Here is a 21,500-nt window from a genome sequence, read left to right on the forward strand (position 1 = left end):
AGGCTTTATAGCAAAGCAGTGAATAAACGATCAAGAGACTATCAGCTTATGCTCTCCTGATTACAATTCTGTTACAATCTACAATTCTGTTCAGAGGATACCAGGATCTAGGTAAGAGCGAAAAAAATGCTTCAATCACTCCAATCACCCCGCGCGGGCTGCACAGTCTTTGCTTGATGTGACCTTATCCTCGGCCGACCGGAGTTAGCACATCATTATGATCACCACTTAACTTTCTTGAACGAAGATAATTATGGCAAAGAACGGTTTATGACTTGCTCACTAGTTTCTCGTAATTTTTTCTCTCTCTTTTGTAAGAGATGGCGAAAACCATAGAGAGACGTAGCAATTGACGCTGGTGTGAGTCGCACGTGACCCGCGAGGGCGGGAATAGTGCATGCTTTATGTATGCCTACTCGTTCGATCGTTTATAAAATTTTTCCTCTCTTGCATAGTCATGGATTGTTTGTATGTTTAATCAACTTCTAGTCACACTGGTCTTGTCGATCTTGCGAGGATTTAATTATTGAATTTCATTTATGATAAAGAAATCTGCTGCTTTCACCTTTTAGAACTGTTTTGAATGTTTTTTTCGCCGTTCAACCCAGACTTTTTAACTCGTGGTACGCGAAGCGTAGGAACGAATTTTGCGAGAACTCAGATGTGCAAATGCGTCTCACTCACTCACTCTCCTTGGCGTAGACATTGTGGTAGTTAGTCATCTCCGAACTCGCCCGAGCCCGACGCCATATTGGATGAAAGGGAGAAGGAAATCAACCGAGGTAGCATCCCGTGGAGGCAGAGGTGAGACGCGTTGCAATGTCGGTGTGTGTTTGTTTGTATACTTCTTATTGCCACATAAACTACTACAACACCTGTTCAAAATTCGAAATGGCTGACAATTCTATTTAATGTTATACTGCACATGTGTGCTTACTTCCCTCTTTTTACAGCAAATCTACGTTTCGGATCACATAACTAACAATTTTGTTCCTAAGGTGGAGATATCCTTAAACATGAACGTATAAAAATAAAACATACAGCACTGTTGCCAACAGTTGTCATTGACGGAAACAAATGTCCGAGCTAACAAATCTTTAAAATGTAATTACATGCTACGCCATTTCCAAAATAAAAACTTCCCACTTACAAAAATAGACTTTACACATTATTTACACAGAAATCTACTACACTTATTAATCATTACGAAATATTACAGACGCTCCGTAAGAAAATTCATCAAAATATTGTCATTTAGTTGTTTCAAGGTCGGGTCCACCATAAATAATTCTTTCTTTAATATTAACTTTTTGTAACGAGAAAGGGCAATTTTTCAATGGAGTGTCGAAGTAATCCGAGACTTCTTTGGTGTTATTCTACTTCTGTTTATGATTGGTCCAGAAAACTCGCGCCTCTCTCTTAACCAATAAGATGTAAAACTGAAACCGCTGACGATTTGGTCGCCCACATTTTTCCCGCGCTGTGGGTATTTTTCTTGTTAGGCTCTCATTGGCTTTTAAAGGTATTTTCTACTCTTCTGATTGGCCGTTTAAAGAATTTATGATACATTTATTTAACTTTTATATCGCATTTTAAAAGGCAAAATAAATTTCACATCCACCTCTCTCGTGCGAAAAGCAATTGTTTTCTTAGAAAAAATAAAATTTTACTGTAATGTTTAAAAGTGCCTACAGAGTTAACGATGAACCCCCTTTATGTATGCATCACAAAGTTGGAAATGATTTAAGTGGTGCAGGTGAATATAGTAGCAGTTCCCCATTGGAAACGCAATGTTGTTTTTGAAGGCGTATTTCTCCATGCAACCGAGGAGTACTCCTTGTGAATAAGTCTTTGTTGTTAGCTATTCTTCAAAACAAACTGAAGGTCTTCAGGAAGAGTTCTGATAATTGATGAAAGGTGACCTTTCAACTGTTGTTTGACATCAAGGCTCACAGGAGGGTACAGAGACGCTGAACCAGCCTGAAAGATTTATAAACCTGATTAGATTCCAGGAAAGAAACTCTCGATGCAGCACATCACACAGCATCACAAGGGGCCAAGTTTCTACAGAAAATGTGGTGCCGCGTCAGTGGGTGAGTATAACGGGGTAACTTAGTTTTATCAATTGAGTTAATAACGTAACTTGGCCATCGTAAAGAGTTTTAAGGATGACGTTTCGAGCGTTAGCCCTTCGTCAGGGCGAAAGGTTAACGTCATTCGCTCTGACGAAGAGCTAACACACGAAACGTCAGCTTTGAAACTCTTTACGGTGGCCCAATTACGTTATCAACTCAGTTAATAATACCGAATTACCTACAAACTACGGGAAGTCCTTCATTTTCGACGCAGTCTGTCGCGCAAGTAAAAAAGAAAAACCATCAAAAGCAAAGCCAAGGCACAACTTTAACATACCAGCTTCTCTTTTATCTGTAAGAACAGATCAACTGTCTCAACTTCCTGCTTGTCTTTTATCCAACCTACAACATCCTACGTAAAAAAGAGGATGAAAAACTCATTAAAAAAAAAACAACAGCAACAACAAAACAGCACATTAGTGGACACTAGTGTCTGTAATAGGACGATAGTGTCTGAAATTGGACGATGCCGCCCAAAATTAGACAATAGCGTCCGAAATCGGATGGCAGCGTAAGACGATAGCATCTAAAATCAGACGATCGTATCCAAAATTAAGTGACACCGTCCGACATTGGACAATATTGGCGTCTGAGGTTAGACAATAGCGCAAAATCAAAGGTGTCCAAAATCAAGCGATAGCGTCTAAAATTGTAAAATAGCGTCCGAAGGATTATTGAATAAAACTCTACTTACAGCCTTTCCAAGGGCCTCTAGATGAAGAAGTTCCAGCTTCTGTCTTATCTCTTGTTGCCGATGTCTCAACCAACCTTCAAAGTTTGCAGATCTAAAAAATTTCCTTAAGATAACATGTAAAACAAAACATCAGCAAGCGACCAATTCATAAAGTCAAAAATTTCCTCTAACAAGCAATAGTTAGGCTCAGGCAGTTTCTGTCAATTGATGTTTATCGCAAAGTGATATATTCGCTGAAAAGCTCTTAAAACTGTCGCCGAATTATCACTCGGCAAAATGTACGAGAGAAATTTTTTGGCTCGCTGTTCCCTCCATAGAGCGTGCCTCGCTTGAGTGTTGTAAAACCAAAGTAATCATAACAGCTAGTCAAAACAAAGGAAGTAAGAAAGGAAACGCTACGAACTCAAAGATGCTCTTGATTGAGAGGGGCACAATTCTTTACCAACCATTATTTTCTCGTCCTCAAAATAAAACATTATCGACATTCAGATCCTAAACGCGTGCAGGGCAAGTTCCCAATAATATCAGCCTACTTTATCTTTTAGCTCTCCTCGAGTATATTAACCCTTTACATCCTAACATCAGTATGCATATTCTCCATTCTAGAATAGAATATACATTTCTTGGGGTGCTGACGAGGAGTATTTGTTTGTTTAACAACCAAGAGCGTTTTTTTTTTTTGGTGATCATATCCTCATTAACGATAAATTAGTTACGAGTCTGAGGGTTAAATGCTATTTATGTAGCTCCATAGAAAAGCATTTGACGTTTGAACGGCTTATTACTGGTAAGACTCCGACTGAAAAAATATTTCAGTAATTTCCCTTACGTTATGTTTGTCAAAGACTTCATAAAATGATCGAATTTCCATTGTTACCTGTACAGTCCTACCCAGTTCCCCTTCAACCTGGATGTCAACTGTGGTCCAGAATGCTCCAAAGTTGTGAGAAATTCGTCTGCATCAAAAGGCTGCAATCTAGGAGGATGCTTTGGAAAAACAGAAAAAACCCTTTCAGTCCCAAGATCTCATTAGTAATTCTCCTGACTGTCCCTCATACAATTCTCATGACATCAGTTTGGAGAATTTAGTTTTGGATCAATTTACAATTCGCTAACTGATATTTTATCTATATTCTCTTCAATTTTCTGCTTGATATGTATTGTTAATGTAAGGAGAAATTTTGTCTTGGTCAATTATTGGAGTCAAAGTTTTAAGATGCTGACAGTAAAGATACAGTGGAGATACAGATGAAAAGAAAGCTGCAATGATGATAGAGAGAGGTATGTCCAGAAATGCATGCAGTAACGAAAATGGCGAACATTCGCCAAATCGTCAAATCCGATAAGCTGATTTCGCTTTGAAGAATTGACTAAAATTCGCCAAAATCGCCAAATTCATGAACATTCGCTCGATTTGACGAAATTTTGTCAAATCTGCCATTTTCGTTACCGCGTGCATTTCTAGACATAACCAGATAGTGGTGATAATGTTAATAACTATGACATTGACTGAGATATACCTATAAAGACAATGAGAATGATGCTCAAAGGACGGAAATCACTATTAAAAACGATCCATGAATTTTTAACAGAAATCCGTATTTCGAACTAAAGCAAATCCACCGCAAGCCATGTGCACTTTGCTATCAAAAGGGGATTGAAATATCACATTAATATCATTAAATCAAATAGCATCCATTTCTTACCTTCCAAGGAGAGATACTTCTTTGCAAAGGCATAAGACTAGCAACATATCTTTCCTGCGCAAGAAAAAAACGAGAGTATCGTCTTTAACCCTTGAACTCCCTTGATCTGATGTTAATTCTCACCTCGGTTGCTACACATTTCCTTGTTAATTAGTTGGGAGAATTTGGTGCGAGATCAAGATAACAACTTCCACCTGATAAGTTGTAGTACTCTCAATACTTATTTGCTGGTTATTATATGAATATTATAGGGAGAAGTTGCATATTATTCACCTGTGGGAGTTAAAGGGTTTACGATATGTAGATAAAACATAACAATTTACAGGTCTTATACACCATAAATCAGTGAGCAAATCAATGGCTTGTTTCGTTGAGATTCAAAAACCATTGTCGTTCATTTTTATGAGAAAGATTCATAATTTCTTTAACTAACTCAGTCGCAATTGGACCGAACCGAACAGCTCTTTCGAATACGAGCTTGCACCTCAATGTCTCGGTCTGTTCCTTGTTCTTAATCTGATTTATGGTACAGATGAAAAAATAAGCGTCGGACAGAATGCAAAACGGATAATGGGGGAGGGGAGGGGCCTGGAGAGAACGATTAAGACACATCCTGAGGGGGGGAAGGAGTAGGTCGGAGTCCGCAATTTGTATTTGACCTACATGAGGCGTGTTTTCCAAGGGCCGTTTCAGACTATTTTGTAATCTTACCAGTGGAATCATGAAGCTCTGTGTAAGTTCTAACATGTGTCTCCTTAAAATGGCATTCTGTGAACAAAAAACAAATGGAAGGAAACACACATTAGCCCAAGTTATCACAGTCACAAAACCGTGTTTTCGAAATAAGTTATCTAATACTATCCTCTTCTAGGGAGGTTGGGGGCTTACCCTTATTGAGAAGTTTAAAAATTTATGGCAATTATCAAAATTTTAAAGAAGTGACATCATGGTTTGTGTACCAAAAAAAGAGAGCCAATAATTTTCAACCTGGTCATTACCTGAACTTCCGGAGGTCTTTTTGGATGGTTACCCTGTTGATTACAAGTAACAAACGCAACAGAAAAAGTAAAATTTTAGTCTTGACATTCATACAACATTTCAGTAAACACATATGATCTTCAAGGCATATATTTCTGAGTTTTTCAGCAACGGCGCAGTTGTATGGATTAAAGTTTAATGTTACATCCAATGGTAGTATAGCACATAAGACCAAAATACACACCTTGCTTAGTCTTCTAAATATAAGTTTATCCTTTGATAGAAATTGCTTGTACTTTGTGTAAATTCCTGAAGCGAAATAAAAGGCTCTAAATATAAAAATTATGGCAGTATACCAATCTTTAGAGTTTCTTGTTAAAATCTTGTGAGCACACCCTCATTACTACTGCACGACTGTTTCTTCGCCCGTGGTTATGTCTAGGACATTGAACAACGCAAGCCAGCAAGGGGTCTCCGATGCATCTAGCACTGAGAAACATGAGTGCCACTCCCCTCACAAAACTCTCCTCAACTGGTCTCAAGAGCAGAAAAAACATCTTGCGGCACTAAAAATGTGACTCTTTGCAGGGTAAAATTTGGCTGTCTTCTAATTCATGGCTTTGGAAAGTGAAGCAAACAAGCTTCAGCTTTCTGAATTTCTTGTCCAGTTGGTTAGAAAATATTAACTTAAGGCTTTCGGTCATTTCTTTCATTCCAAGTCCAAGGAAAAAAATTGAGAAATTCTCCCTAAAATTTGTCACGAACACAGGTGTTTAGAATTTGGAAAATCATCATCTTGCAGATTTTTCCGCGAAAGAACGCGGCATAAACAACCAACAAAGAAATGTATTGGGGTAGGAGAAAAGAGAGAAATAAGTTTTCAGAGGTACAGTTCCTGGGAGTGAGTGGGTGAAGCAGATTGGGCTAGAAATAAAAGAAAAGATAAAATAACCTGATTTTGAACCTTCCTCGTCAGAGATATCATTATTAAGTTCTCCTATACCACAATCACGCCATTACTTTACCTGGCTTTGACGACAACGTTCTTTTGGCATTTTGACCAACACCGGGAGATCTCCTTGATGATATAACTAGAAGAAATGAGAAGAATGACAGCCAGTCAGTCCTGAGACTAATACACCGAAACGCCGTGTTAAGGGGCATGAGCAAGATTGTCCAGTCGGGGAGGGGGTGGGGGGAAGGAATCTTACTCTGTAGCCTCTTAATGGTGTTATAGGAAAACCCGGGTAACTAAAAGCTATGAATGACGAAAAATGCTTGATGTCTATCAATACCTACTTGCCCTGATTTTACAAATAGATTCCATGCTATATTTTGTAATGACTGATCACAAATAACATCAATAAGTGACAACCAACTAAAGACAAACATGTCTGTCCATTGCATGAAACTTTCAAACGTGCTTGCTTTCAAAAATGTCGCGGCCCAAGAGATTCATTAAGATCACTGATCACTTCACATACACCTCCCCCAATGTCATCTATTACATAACTTGCACCTATTGCTAAAAGTACTACATTGGCGAAACAGGAAGACAACTAGATGACTAGGTGATTAAGAGTAAACAGTTTAGCTCAAGAACACAATACAAAGATCCGACTCAGCATACAGCTGACTAACTATTAGGTTAATACACCTCCCACGTGGCAGGTGAGTAGACTACTAAAAGTTTTCATAATGACTGGGTATTCATAGCTTACAATGCAATTATCAGAGTTTCCAAAACTCAGAAAGACACTTACCAAGATTTGACATTTCTCCTATTCTGACCATGTGCGGCCAGTGTTGAAGAGTTTTGGCAAAGAAAGGATTCGTGACCCCAAGAATGACTCCTGGCCTAAAATCACAGTTACAATCCAAAATTATTATTATTACAAATTATTATTATTATTATTATTATTATTATTATTATAAGTTATTATTATAATTATAAGTTATTATTATTATTATTGTTATTATCATTGGCATTACTTCCCTTCTATTCACCATTATGCCATAGAGATCTCTGGCTCGGAATCAAAATGCTAATTTAAAGAGTATGCCTATACGGGAAAAAATCACAGGTGCTAACTTAACTTACTTCATCCCTAAGGACAACTATTTATCACAATTAAACACTAATGCAGAGAGATTTGAAAAACTTACGGAGCTTGGGTTCTTGTGGTATATTCCTTAAATTCTGTGTCATGAATAGTGAAAAACGGTCTGTAGTCTGCACAGTAGTGTAACGGTGAGATCAAACTATAAAAAAACAAACAAGTAACAATATTGATCAGCCCCATGCAATAAACATTTTTGTAATCTCTTAATTTACTGCAAATGACCCAAAATAATCAGTCATATTATTTTGTGAAAAGAAAATGTTTGCTACTCTGCAGCTGTAGTTTTGAAAACTTAATATGCCATTGTCTCTGGCACACTGTCTGAAGAAACAGGTCTAGTGATATAAGGAAACAAGCTAGAGATTAACAGAACGTGTTTATTTGCAGTGTGCAATGAGCAAACAAGGACAAATAGGACTAAGTAAAAAATCCATGTACAGGATCTTGTGACAATTGTGTATGTCAAAATTGTTGCTGCAGCAGTCTCCACCAATCAGACATAAGATGCTCTCTTTGAACAGTTGCCTGTTTTCCATCTGAGTTCTCACTGGCTCCTGATTGGTTGTTGTGATGACTTTGGCTTGGATCTTATAACATCCAATGAAAATGCTCTTTATAAGAAGGTGACATTGTTAACGATCTTATCATAAGTAAATATCATTTTGCCTTTGACTTGTGCAAGTGTCCTACATCCTTTCAGAAAATAACATCTTCTTAATAAAATAGCACTTGATATTTTGGTATTATAGAGTTACTGTGAACTTCATTTTTCAAAACATGCACATACAAAGTTCTATTTTGTTTGGCTTATCATACACAGTTATATGAAAACATACTGACTATAAATTTAGCAAGCTTTTGAAACTCCCCAACTTAGATCTTTTTACTTCCACCATATCATTAGTTACATGTATAAATCAAAATGCAGACACTGTGTGTACTATGAACTGTGTGTTCTGGATCTGTGACTCCAGAATAATTCATTTACCTTGCAAGAGCTTGAACAGTCTCTGAACAAATTGTAGGTGAAGGAGCCATCACAACAATAGGCTGATAGGAAGGAAGTGAAGCATAAATCCATTAATAAAGGGATGCCATACCAAAAGTTAATTGAATCTATAGAAAGTTAAAGTTCTGTACTACCTCATTGGTCAATGCTAACTCCCATAAGAGATGAATATGTGGAAGAACTGATTGCAAGCATCTGAAAATCAAAATCAAATAAATGTTATAAACAACTACAATAATTGTTTATTGTCTCTAATCTGTCTGAAAATCAGGATGGATTAGGGAGGGCATGTCTTGAACACTGGGGGCAAATCTGGGATTTTAAGGGTAGCATGCTACAAAAGCCTCCAATCCCTGACTGTAAGGAACAAGAAATACCTCACTTAAAATGTAAAATCGTGTAATAAGAGAAATCTGAACTGCATTTATTTACTTTTTTTAATTACTACTCTTAAACAAAATAAATAAATAATTGGGATTTTGCAGTGGACATTCTCTAAAGTGGCTCTTCTTTTCCACTGTTTTCAGGCTGAATTGGAACCTAGAATTTTGGTTTTTGTGGAGGGAGGAAAACTGGAGGAACTGGAGAAAAACCCTTGAAGCAGGGACAAGAAGAAACAATAAAAACTCAACCCACATGTGACACCAGGTCCTGGAATTGAACCTGGGCCACAGTGGAGAGAGGCTAACCCTCTCACCACTGTGCCATCCCTGCTCCCCTGAAAGTTAAAGTTTAAAGTTCTAGCTATCAGTTTTAGCTATGTGGGAACTATGATGGTTTTATTTTCAAAGTATGGCTACCAGTGAGCAAAGCTAGTTGCAGTACCTAAAGATGTCTGGGTCCTTGAGAGTTGGGATAACCTTAGGAGATGGCATCTGTGGCTGAAAATGAATAAAAAGCAAATCAGTTTCTGTATCTCTCACACTGTTCACTAATAAGAAATCAAATTTAATCATTAACAAACTCAACACACCACAATATGATTAGGAAGAGGATGGTCTGGTGAGGAAACAGCTCCTGGTTTGTCACCTCTTGATGGAACTCGAACCTAAAAAATTGGAACACATTAAGATAAAAATTATATATCAGCTATTATCAATTAACTCTTGGCCTCTGACTGGCATCTAATTTCTCCTTAAAATATCACTCCTGAATTACACAGTAACCTTTTAACCCCTAATAGTGACTGAGTAGCATCTCATTTCTGCTTACAGTTTCACCCCTGAAGGTAAATATCCACCACTTTCACCGACACTGAGGTAAATAATTGTTTATAGCACACAGATACCTAAAAAGTAAGTTTATTCCAAAAAAATCATCGGAAATCAACCCTTGACACCTGATTTTGTCTCATCATCTGTTTGGAAGTGAATAGTACTCACTATTCACTTCCAAACTAGCCAATCAGCATGTGCAAAAAATACTATTCACCTATGTGGTATTTATTAATATTCAATATGCTATTAATCCTTCAAGAAGGTATACAGGGTATATAAGGTACCTAATTATTTGTCAGTTACCCCTTTTTTCAATTATAAAAATTTTTTGAAACCATTTTCACCCCTGGCCACCATTTTGAGACCTAAATATGAATTCTACTCACTGTCTCATGTTTCTCGTAATCTTAGCTTTGACAGTTTGGTGTCAACTCAAACAAAATTCCCTAGTTCATAATCTTCTTTCTTCTAATCCCTTCTCTGCTTTAAAATGCATTAATGGTGAAAGGAGAAATTCCTTTTTGGTCAGTCTTGGGAATCAAAGGATTAACCCTCTACACCCTAACATGAGTATTGATATTCTCTACACTGTTCTCTATGTCATCTCCTACAATATAGACAAGGAGAATTTGTTTGATGATCAGGAGCTTCTTCAATTGGTGAACCTGTCTCAGTCATTCAAAATGTTGAGTCTCCTTAGTTTTAAAACAAAAATGTGAGACTTTTAACAAAAATAATCACTGAATTGGCCAAGCTGTCCATTTGCAACACTTATTCTTTTTTAGCATAATGTTGTGTGTGAGGTGGCCTCTCCCATACGCCCAGTGGTTTCTTGGGGTCTCCCTGCCTTACAATTATAATACTATAAATTTATTTCATATAATTGTTAGAAAAAGCAAGTGAATGGTGATGATTATCATCATCATTTCCTTTATTTTTATGGCCTTAACATTTGATTAAAGGCAGATACTGTGAGGAGAAATTAGAAGCCGCACATTCTTAGGGATTAAGACTGAGGTCACTTGTTATTGAGTTTACATATACATTACAGTTGTTTAGATAACAAAATATTAACGAATACCGTTTTAAATAGAAATTATTTTGATACCTGCATGACATTTCCCATCAGGGGTAGCTGCAGGGTGTGTCCAGCCTCAGGGTAGGGCCACTGATCAATATCATGACAAACTGCCAAAAATAATTGAAAGTGTTCATGAATTTCATCTGGGACAAGAAAGCTACTCTAACCACAGCCTTTTTTAATGAAGATTTGTTTTGTGAATAATACCTGTCTCTAAGGAGAGTTCTCCATTCTCAAAGAAGCTTGGAGCTATCAGCTGAACCTGTTGACAAGGAATGAGAACACATCCCACAAAAATTCAAAATGATTTACTCAAAAACCATTTGCAAAATAATGAACTTACCACCTCCCTGTTAATGATTTCAAATAAAATGAATAAGAGTAGCCCTTAAAAAAGATAGCTGATCTTTCATTTTGTTTTTCACTTCATCCTCTCCTCTATTACTTCTTACTCTGTCCAACCCCTCCTTCCTCCACACCTTGCACCCACCTAGATTTTCCATTTGCCTCCCTTCTGCCCCACCCAAGTTCCCTCTTCCTCCATAGCCCTCTCATGAACCTATTGCCTGTTCAAACTTCCTCCTCCTCCATGTCCTTACTCCCCACCTCTTCCACACACTCTTTCCTACTCCCTTCCAGCATCTACCATAACCCTACCTCCTTCGTCCTCAACATCCTCCTGTCCCTTCCTCCTCCATGTCCTCTTTCCTACTCTTCCCTTAGCATCTACCTTCAGGCCCCTGTTACCTGTCCTTACTTTCTTCTTCCTTCCATATCCCCCAACCCCTTCTCTCCCATTTCCTCTTTCAACCTTCCTCTATGTTTATCCTTTCACCCCCTTGTTATCCATTGTTACCCATGTCTCCTTCCATCTCCCCAATCCCTTCATTTCTGTGCCCTCTTTCCTTCTACCCCTTGCCTCACCACTTCCTTTTACTCCTTGCCTCACTTTCCCTAACATGTACCCCCCACTCCCTAGCTTCTACTTCTTTCCTACCTTCTCCCACTGCTGTCCCCTCCCTGAAAGGAGACATGAATAAGATACAACACTCAGTGAGACTCACCACTTCTGAGAACAGGTTGACATAGGGCAGCCTCGAAATCAATACAACTGACTGGAAGACAATAAAACAAAAAATATCATAAGATATTACAATTATGTACATTCTTGAAAAGAAAACACAAAATATAAGAAATAAAAAACAAAATCAAAACCTGTCTACAGTGTATAGAGAGGTGTGTGCAAAACAAGACAAATTGTACAGTCTGAGAGCAAATAACTGGAAACAGATAGACCTTTTAGGTTGAAAAGAACGTACTAAAAAATTCCACAGATTTTGTAAGATGCAAGACAATTAATTACCTTTTGAAAATAACCCCTCTGAATAGAAGGATCTTTAACTTGACGGAAATATGCAAAGCCATAAAAATGAGCGGGGTCACTCTGCAAAAATGAAAGCACACAGAAAATTCATGCTATGCTTAGTGCATTCATCAAAACACCAATCCTTTTGTGGCATTGACATTGTATATATTCATATACTGCACACTCAGTTCACTAAAAAAGCCACTTAAGGCAAGTAATTAACAATTAGTTATTGGACGAAGTTAACCCTTAAACCCTTAAGAGCAACAAGCATCCAAATTCTTTATTCATCATCACTAATGAATGAAACATTATGGTTATGAGAGTACAGGAAATGAACACCCACACAAGAAGCTCTTGATTGTGCAACAAATTCTCCTTGTTAGTCCATGAGAAATGTATAGAGAACAGGAGGAAGAATATGCATACTGATGGTATGGTGTACGGAGTTAAGAGAAACATTGTTATTTGAAAGTAATAAGCTAATCCATCAAATGTAAACAAATACCAGTCAAGCCATCAAAATATCAGCTGTTACCAATGCTGTGCTGTCTGGGGTCAGATGACCAACAATACAACAATACAATAGGATTGACACTGACCACAACTTTAATCAAAGCATGCTCCTTACAACAATGTGGCCCGTTGACTCTCATGTCCCATAGTCCTAATGACGTACATGGAACATTATAGATACCAACAACAGTTCTTTACAGGACTAATATCCTCACCTATGGGTCTGTACACAATCAGAGCACATGCCTGACCACAAGATACCGATAACAATGAATCGAAGTTTATGTAAAATAACTGCATACCCTATATGCTAGTGGAACTTCATCTTCAAATCTTGTCACAAGTTGGCTCCGCTGGCAACTACGAGGACTACATCTGATGCGGAAATGAAACTGGGTATCTCCCATGCATCCTGCCAGAGAAATATCCCAACAAAACAGACTATTAATTGCAATTACTTCAGATCCACTTAAAACACTTATCAACAAAACCTCCTTGCTTCTGATGCTAGAAGATGCAACCTAATGCTAGGGATCCTAGGCTACCAAGTAAGACTTTTTAAACCTTTAATCCTCAGAGGTGGTAAACATATGACTTCTTCCTGTTATAACAGTGATACGGATAAGAATACTCAAACTTATCTGGGAAAAGTTGTTGTCTTGATCCTAGCTAACATCAAATCCTCATAATTATTTACCAAGGAAATGTGTAGCAGCCACAGTGAAGAACTAACAATCTGATTGTGTGCATGTTGAATCATATCTTGTTATTAATAAAGCTCTCTGCATTAGATGTTAGAAGAAGCAGCCTAAAGCTGGGAATCCTTAGCCACCCGAGTAAGATTCTTCAAACCTTTACAAACATTCTCTACCTGAGTTTGAGTCAGGAAAGGCCAGATAACAGATGCTTGTTTTCTGCAAGCGGAATAAAAACAGTCAGCCACAAAATAAAAGGATATAGAATGATTCTCTTCTCAAAATCACCAAGCTTTGTTTTAAACTGAACTTGCATATTTCTTTCTCACTATCAGTAGTGCATGCCTGTAAAAGAAGTAGCAGTTGATTTCTTTTTTTTTAATTGCCCTTTTTGTTTACTTGGAAGCAAAATTATATAACTTTCAAGTCAAGTCAATTTTAAAAAATTGACACAACATTTACAAAGACTACATTGTTCTTTTTTTACACTAGGTCATACACATTTGATGTGGAGGTGCGGTGGCCTCATGGTTAGTGCGCTCGACTCTGGAACAAGTGGTCCGGGTTCAAGCCCTGGCCAGGGTCATTGTGTTGTGTTCTCAGGCAAGACACTTTACTCTCAGAGTGCTTCCCTTCACCCAGGTGTACAAATGGGTACCAGCAAATATGCTGGGGGTAGCCCTGCGATGGACTGGCATCCCATTCAGAGGGGAGTAGCAATACTCCTAGCTGCTTCATACTAAGCAAACCAGAGTTAAGTGCTGGCCCCATGGGCCACTTGGGCCTGTATAATAGCTTTACTTTTTACTTACATACACATTTGTGAGAACAGTAAAAAGATTAAAATGAAAAAATAATTCACGATTAATTATGGCAAAAAAATTGATAAAGATGGTGACAAATCTTTTAATACAACATCAAGTTTAACTTTGTATGACTGAGATCTTTTTAAAAGCCAGCTGTCTTAAATCTCTTAGATCTTACATTTAAATCACATAAAATTATCAATTGAAAGTACATGCATATCAATTTTGCATGTTAGCTATGAATAAAATAACCAAACAATAACTACATGTATTAGTGCCAGCAAGTTGATCACTTCTTTAACTTTTTTGTTACCTGTCAGTTTGATAGCACATCAAAATTGCATTTATTGATTTACTTGAGAACTAATCACTCTCATGGGTAAAAGTAGAAATTCACATCATTAGCCAAAGGAAAACAGCTATAAATATTACAGACATTTACATATCATTTTTTGCAGATCTCTTTTATCATGTAAAAAAAACATTACACTGTTTTTCAGCCATCTGAATGTTTAGCGGCTGTCAAATAAAATAAATATTTACTTCTGAAAATGTCTCATATTCTGCCTCAAACAACAGCAAAGAAAACAAGAGATAGTGATAACCACCCAACAAAAAAATTGTTCAGACCACTTTAAATAGACACAGCTTCAATTAGTCATAAATTTCTGGTATCTAAAATTTCACAGGATCCCAAAGCTTAATTTTCCAATCTCCATCTTAGATTTCATCATATTTGATGATCAATATAAATGTAGTGTTTGCCCTCTATCAACAAAAGTTTCAATATAGACAGCAAGAAAATAATTCCCAAAACAATTATGTATCTAAGCATCCCTATCGTCATCACTGATGTATCATTTAGACTTCTTCTATGACAGAGGATCCAATATATCTAAGGAAATCCCATTTTTTGGGGTATTTTCCACCAAAGGTCAAGGGCGCACAGAAGAACAACTGTAAGCGATTTATCGTTATGTAAAATGAATGACTAAACAAATTTTACGGTGAAAAAAAATTAATAGAGATGAAAAGTTTTAGAATAATATATTGTCCACTGATTTGGCTGGAAATTAATTCAATTTCTTGGTAAGAACACGAACCAGCACAGACGGGTAAACAAAAAATGATTTAGTTGACAGAATCACAAGAAAACTATTCTACAATACTATCAAACCAGACTAAGGCCATTTAAATTACTTATGAAATAAACACATAGACTGGCGTAAGAGAAACGAGCCATAAATTACATTAGGTTGATCAAAGAATAAAATGGAATGTACTATGTACGTACAATAATTCATGGCCCGAAGGTACTTACGTGTGTTTGCTTTATGTATATCTTACCTCACGGTCTGTTAGTTCAATATGTTCGGGGTAAACCAGCTGTAACAAAGAAAAACAGGAAAATCCGTTACAAACTCATCATAACCGCATGTTTAATTATGCTGTTTTCAGCGCTCAAGACTGCGCGTTTTTCGAACCGTAAATCACATCAATGAAACACTCGCTGCAGCCCACCTCTAACGCTTGACCAAGCTCTAAGTCAAACGTCACAATACAAAAGCATGTAACCCATCTTCTAAAACGATCCCACGGTAAAATTGGACCATCGTATTCACTACGAAGGAACATTTCTTCCCAGTCGCATTCCGCCATCTTTCTTGAGGAACCATCTGTGTTTTCTCCGGCGGATATTCGGTTCTCTGACGTCATTTCCGGTAAAACGGCAGTTGAGAGCTCGCGACGTCTTCCGGGAAATAAACATTTCCTCGTGCTCACTTGTTGTTCCAACATGGCGTCATGTAGCGATGGACAGAAATCACGACAGATTTCCTATTCCGACGAACTTTTACATCTTCCAATCAAGCATGGTAAATCAACTGAGCCTAAATATATAATTTGTATCATCTACGTAGCTTAATTGCGAATCGTTTGGCGTTATTTCTCGCTAAACGAGTACTTTTGACTTAGTCTAATTTTTTGTTGTCGTAGAGAATTCCAAGCTTCTGATAACTAGGAAAAGCAAGGTGGAAAATAGAATTCCTGTACAGACCTGCAAACCGTCTTCAGGTAATATGCCGCTATGATAAAATACAGTTTACCGTGGTGGAGGCTTCCTTCCTTGTAGAGATGTATGATTCCAATGTTGATACCCGATATGAAACTTTAAATTTTCATACGCAGATCAGAAATAAGGTTAAAAGACGATGAGGTGTTTATTAAAGACAATTTATACTTAACATTACTCGTGTTAAATGCGGTGGCTTAACCCATACACCCTAACGTCAGTATGCATATTCTGCTTACTGTTCTCGATGAAATATCTTACAAGTGTAATTTGTGTGATAATCGAGGGCTTTTTTGTTTTATGAACATTTCCTTTATTCTCGTGACCTTCATGTGTGATTCAGGGGTGGTGTTCGTTGTAGGGAGAAAATAGATTTTAGTCACTCTTAGGATCAATGGGAAAATGATTAGCTTGTTAGGCCACGTTCTGAAAGGTTTGAGTATGAATCCATCTAGTGAGGAGTTGTGTAAATTTTATTTTTTATTCATTTCTTCGTTCATATATTACTGTAATGGCTCTCTAAACTGGTGAAAAATCAATACAAGAAGGGGTAAAATGCCGTATAAAAACAGTTCACCATGCAAGATGCAAACTTGGCTTAGAATCACTGGATACTTAGATGAAATTTAGCAATGAGTCAGAATCACTTTCTTGTTACCCAGGGGAACCTATATTACAGATGCAAATGAGACTTGGATTTTCTTGATAAAGCTTTCAACTCTTTACTCTCCACACTGTTCTCTATACATTTCTGAGGATACTGTTAAGGAGGATTTGTTAGATGATCCAAGGTTGCTCAGTAGTTGGGGATGTCAGATCATCTTGTTTATTCTCATAACTTTGATGTTTGTTTAGGGGATGGTAATGTTAGAAGAAGTTAGATGATAATCAATCCAAGGCAGCAAGTCTTTAGACAGACATCAGCTTCCTCTTTGAGCTATCTGGGCCTAAAAATAAGGAAACTACATCATAACACTTAACCCTTAAAACCCTTACCTTGGTGTTCATATCCTCCACACTGTTCTCTTTATGTTTCCTCTACTACTGATAAGGAGAACTTTTTTGATGATCAGCAGCTTCCTGAATTGGTGATCATTTTCTTTATTGTTGTGACCTTTAAATTTGATTTACTGTCAGACCAAGGGATGAAAGGGTTATCATAACTAGGCACAAGGGAGTCTGTTACAATGCCAATAACATAGGGATTCAGGATTTTTTCTTTGTCCCACACTCATAAGAAGACACAAAAAAACATCTTTCTATATTTCTTTACCAAGCTCAAAACTTACCATTTTTCTTATTCTATTTACAAAACATGACAATATTGACCTTGCTGATCTTAGCAGTATGCAGGATGTGTGTCGTATATGAACTTTGTAATGGGCCTTTCTCACCATAGAGTCTTTCTGGCTCAGTGGTTGAGCATCAGAGCGTGGAATCCTAAGGTCTGAGGTTCAGTTCCTCATAGGACTCAGAATTTTTTTTTTCTTGTCCCACACTTGAGACGAGATTAAAAAATATCTTTTGCAATGCCATGAACAGTATTTTTTCTTACAGTTTTAAGCCGTGTGAAGGATTTCTTGCCAGTAATGAGAGAAGCAGAGTTAGCATTGGAACAAGAACTTCAAGTGAAGTCTCCCACGGAATTGGATATTGAAAGTGTCGACGATGGTGCTCCATTTATTGAAATGGTAAGCACAACACTCTATACCCTAACATCAGAATGTATATTCTTCCTACTGTTCTCTATAACCTTCCTGAGGTGCTGACAAGGAGAATTTGTTGAAAAATCAGAAGCTGCTTTAGTGGGTGATCATTCCCTTGGCCTTGATGTTTGATTCAGGGAAGATATTGTAAGGAGAAATTAGATGTTAGTCACTCTTAAGGGCCAAAGGATTGACAGAGAAAAAAATGCATCCCAATTATTTTCTGCAAGTAAGATTGCATGCTGGAGCACCTGGCCACAGGATGCATTGCATGCACTAGAAGCAAGGTGTTTTTGGCATTGATGTATTATTTTTTCTTAATTGTGTTTGTCTTGTAGGACAAACAGCTTCAAACAGGGGGCTGCTTTCATTCTAGAAATTAAGTATCTGTCATTATATTTTGGGAGGTAGTATTAGAGGTAGCAGTCCCTCCTTTCTTGGCCAAATCCGTCACCTGAGTCTTAAAAAAATCAGTGAAAAAAATTGATGTTGACGTGCCATATGGAACTCTGGGAGTAAGATGCAAGTAAAGTCCTCTTCTTATGGACTTTGCTGAAATGGAGGGAATGCTTCCTGGTCTGTTTGAGTGGGGGGGGGGTTGGGGGACATGTGTGATTGTTTGAGGGGGGGTTGGGGGACATGTGTGATTGTTTGAGGGGGGGTTGGGGGACATGTGTGATTGTTTGAGGGGGGGTTGGGGGACATGTGTGATTGTTTGAGGGGGGGGTTGGGGGACATGTGTGATTGTTTGAGGGGGGGTTGGGGGACATGTGTGATTGTTTGAGGGGGGGTTGGGGGACATGTGTGATTGTTTGAGGGGGGGTTGGGGGACATGTGTGATTGTTTGAGGGGGGGTTGGGGGACATGTGTGATTGTTTGAGGGGGGGGATTGGGGGACATGTGTGATATGTGTTTTGTTCCTCTCTTGGCAATGATAATGTTACTCCAGATTTTATGTCAACCTTGACCAACATTTGAATGTGTATTTAATTCTTATTTTTAATTGAATCATCTTCATTGCATAGAATCTTGCATTAGTGGAAACCCAGAGCGACAGCAACGAAGAATCTTCAGAAGAAAATGATGAGGATATTTGTGGAGACTCTGATGAAATTGCAACCCATGAAATAGACTGTGGCCATGTTACAGAAGAGAATTTTGTTATCACAAAACCGGTGAAAGGACTTGTTAAGCCAGTTATTGAAGAGGTGAAAACACTGACAACGGCTAGCACACTTCTACGGCAAAACACACAGAAAACTACAACGAAAAAAGCGGAAAGGAGGAGGAAAAGGAGATGACACGAATTTAAAGTCGGTTCACATAAAATCTTCAATTTAATATAATCTGGTTTGATATTAATTCTTTTTCCAGTGACTATTTCTGTGAGATTTACTGTATGTAGGCCAGGTTTACACTTCCAATTTGAAAACGGCGTTTTTACCTCGAAACGCTGCAATAACTTTTGGCCTTATTGGGAAAACGAATGGAATGTTTACCGTTTACATTACGTCGGATAACCTTGTAAAAGTTCGTCATTACTGGACAACTTATTTGGACGAGTGTGGACAGGATTATGTAGTCCTAATCAGAAGAATAAATTTGCATTTCTATAATAAGAGGTCTAGTGGACTCGAAAGTAAAGGGCTTGTGGTCGGTTTTTTTTTTTTAATTTTAATCCCTTCCCCCTCCTGTTTCGCACACGAGGTGACAAACGACAGAGAAAGAGACGAGGGAAGGATCATTAAAATACTGGTACTACAGGGCCTTGGCCGGGGGAGGGAGGGGGGGTAGGCAGGTAAATTTTAGGGTTGTCCGATACACACGAATAGATTCCATCGGAAAAAACATTTTTTCCATCGGAAAACTGGAAGTCGATTGGCAACTATTGGAAGTGGAAATGATCAAATACACCGGATGTCAATAACTTGATGATGAGTATTATTCCATCGGTGTCCGATGGATTCCGATGGACACCAATCGAATCCTGTGGATTCCATAAGAGTAATCGATTTTCCGATGGTGAGAGACTGAAAAACTCTTGTTAAGGTCGAAGGTGGGCCTCGAAAATGTTTCCCATCGGTGTCTTATGGTATCCGATGGATTCGAATAGAATCTAGTGTTTTGCACCGAAATGATCGATTTTCCGCTGGTGAGGCAGAGATCGAAAGCGTATCAACTATCATATCAAATTGTGACGCACGTGGCCTTATCGAAAAGACAATTTCACATCAGTTCATAGAAACGTCAACGCTTCCAAACAATATATACTATAAAATAATTCAAATAGTACGCGCGCTCTGATTGCATGAGCGTATATAAACACGGTTTTCGTTCCTCTTTCATTAGTTATTTTATAAAAGAAATGTAAAATGGTTTCCGTGTTTACATAGCCTGATGTAAACACTTGGGAGGTTGAGAGAACACGAGATAAGCTGGAAACCACTTCGCTTCGCGTCGTGGTCTCCTACGCTTATCTCGTGTTCTCCCAACCTCCCAAGTGTTTACATCAGGCTATGTAAACACGGAAACCATTTTACATTTCTTCACTGGTACATACACTAGGAGTGGACACGCAGGAAAGGTTAAAACAAGTAAGTTTTCACGGTTATAGACTCGATGTAATAACAAATGCCATGAAAGCACAATTTCAGTCCAAAAAGCACTTTTCCCACTAATGTCTTCACGAGTGAAGCGCATTATTTAAAAGAGTGATACCTTTTACCGCGCGCACGATGATTGACACAATGCTTTGTTAGTTTTCCAAATTTTTGATCGAGCGCGCCATCATTATGATCATAATCATTATTCGCGAGCGTTTTGGAACTAGCTCTAAACCTCAATAAAAGCCAATCGTATGATTGAAAGGGGGCATACAGACAACGTTGTCGTTGTACTCACTCCTCAAGGAGGAGAAAATTGTTTTGACAGAATATCTGCTCATTAATTGTAGAATTTAGGTTTCAAACTAATACCAGTTTTGAGGAGATAGATTTATTCTACCAGTAGGCCTCTTCTTCGATTAAATGCAAATGCAATTTGAAAATTTTTTCATATAAATTGACTGAACAACGTTGCAGAACGTAAGGAATCATGTTTGTTTTCAAAACAAATCCTCTTGTATACGCTATTTCGTAAGTCTTCGGTGCCAAAAGATTATAAAGATCAGCATAATCTTTGTCGGAGCATATTACTTTTAACAATTTCGCTGTTAGGAAAACGCTCATATGTTTTCTTTGAATTTATCATCTATGCAATAGTTAAAAGAGACAGTCCAAGCTTGATACTTTTTGATATTGTTTAAGTTGTTTATTTAACAATTGGTTCATGCTCAACAAGCTAGAGTTGCCCTCGGCTATTGCCTCGGGCAACTCTTACGCTTCTTTCGTGCTCTCCA

At 37.9% G+C, this 21,500-nt stretch overlaps 2 protein-coding genes across 2 annotated transcripts; one reads left to right on the forward strand and one right to left on the reverse strand.

Annotated features, from left to right (window-relative positions):
- Nucleotides 1–878: 878 nt before the first annotated feature.
- Nucleotides 879–16,138, reverse strand: LOC113682418 (protein DENND6A). Its single transcript, XM_089207985.1, has 23 exons — nt 15,848–16,138; nt 15,674–15,712; nt 13,697–13,739; nt 13,128–13,237; nt 12,307–12,387; nt 12,008–12,058; nt 11,151–11,205; nt 10,971–11,050; nt 9,619–9,693; nt 9,471–9,526; nt 8,780–8,840; nt 8,625–8,686; nt 7,680–7,775; nt 7,277–7,371; nt 6,539–6,604; nt 5,758–5,822; nt 5,534–5,566; nt 5,247–5,303; nt 4,536–4,589; nt 3,707–3,816; nt 2,830–2,932; nt 2,413–2,487; nt 879–1,980 (listed from the first exon to the last, which is right to left on the reverse strand). Exons 1-23 carry the CDS (start codon nt 16,121–16,123, stop codon nt 1,858–1,860), a joined length of 1,866 nt encoding a protein of 621 aa, XP_089064111.1. The 5' UTR covers nt 16,124–16,138; the 3' UTR covers nt 879–1,857.
- Nucleotides 16,076–19,722, forward strand: LOC113677697 (uncharacterized). The gene is made up of 4 exons (XM_027194531.2): nt 16,076–16,200; nt 16,322–16,399; nt 17,955–18,088; nt 19,129–19,722. The coding sequence occupies exons 1-4, from the start codon at nt 16,122–16,124 to the stop codon at nt 19,402–19,404; spliced, it is 567 nt and encodes a 188-aa protein (XP_027050332.2). The 5' UTR covers nt 16,076–16,121; the 3' UTR covers nt 19,405–19,722.
- Nucleotides 19,723–21,500: the final 1,778 nt, after the last annotated feature.

Source organism: Pocillopora damicornis, chromosome 5 (genome assembly GCF_964200805.1).
Source record: "Pocillopora damicornis chromosome 5, jaPocDami1.2, whole genome shotgun sequence".
NCBI lineage: Eukaryota > Metazoa > Cnidaria > Anthozoa > Scleractinia > Pocilloporidae > Pocillopora > Pocillopora damicornis.

Coding starts and splice junctions, on each gene's coding strand:
- LOC113677697 (XM_027194531.2), top strand. CDS start 16,122: ATGGCGTCATGTAGCGATGGACAGAAATCACGACAGATTTCCTATTCC. Junction 16,201..16,321: donor ACATCTTCCAATCAAGCATG/GTAAATCAACTG, acceptor TTGTTGTCGTAG/AGAATTCCAAGCTTCTGATA. Junction 16,400..17,954: donor GACCTGCAAACCGTCTTCAG/GTAATATGCCGC, acceptor TTTTTCTTACAG/TTTTAAGCCGTGTGAAGGAT.
- LOC113682418 (XM_089207985.1), bottom strand. CDS start 16,123: ATGTTGGAACAACAAGTGAGCACGAGGAAATGTTTATTTCCCGGAAGA. Junction 15,713..15,847: donor AGCTTGGTCAAGCGTTAGAG/GTGGGCTGCAGC, acceptor TCTTTGTTACAG/CTGGTTTACCCCGAACATAT. Junction 7,372..7,679: donor ACCACAAGAACCCAAGCTCC/GTAAGTTTTTCA, acceptor CTGTGATTTTAG/GCCAGGAGTCATTCTTGGGG.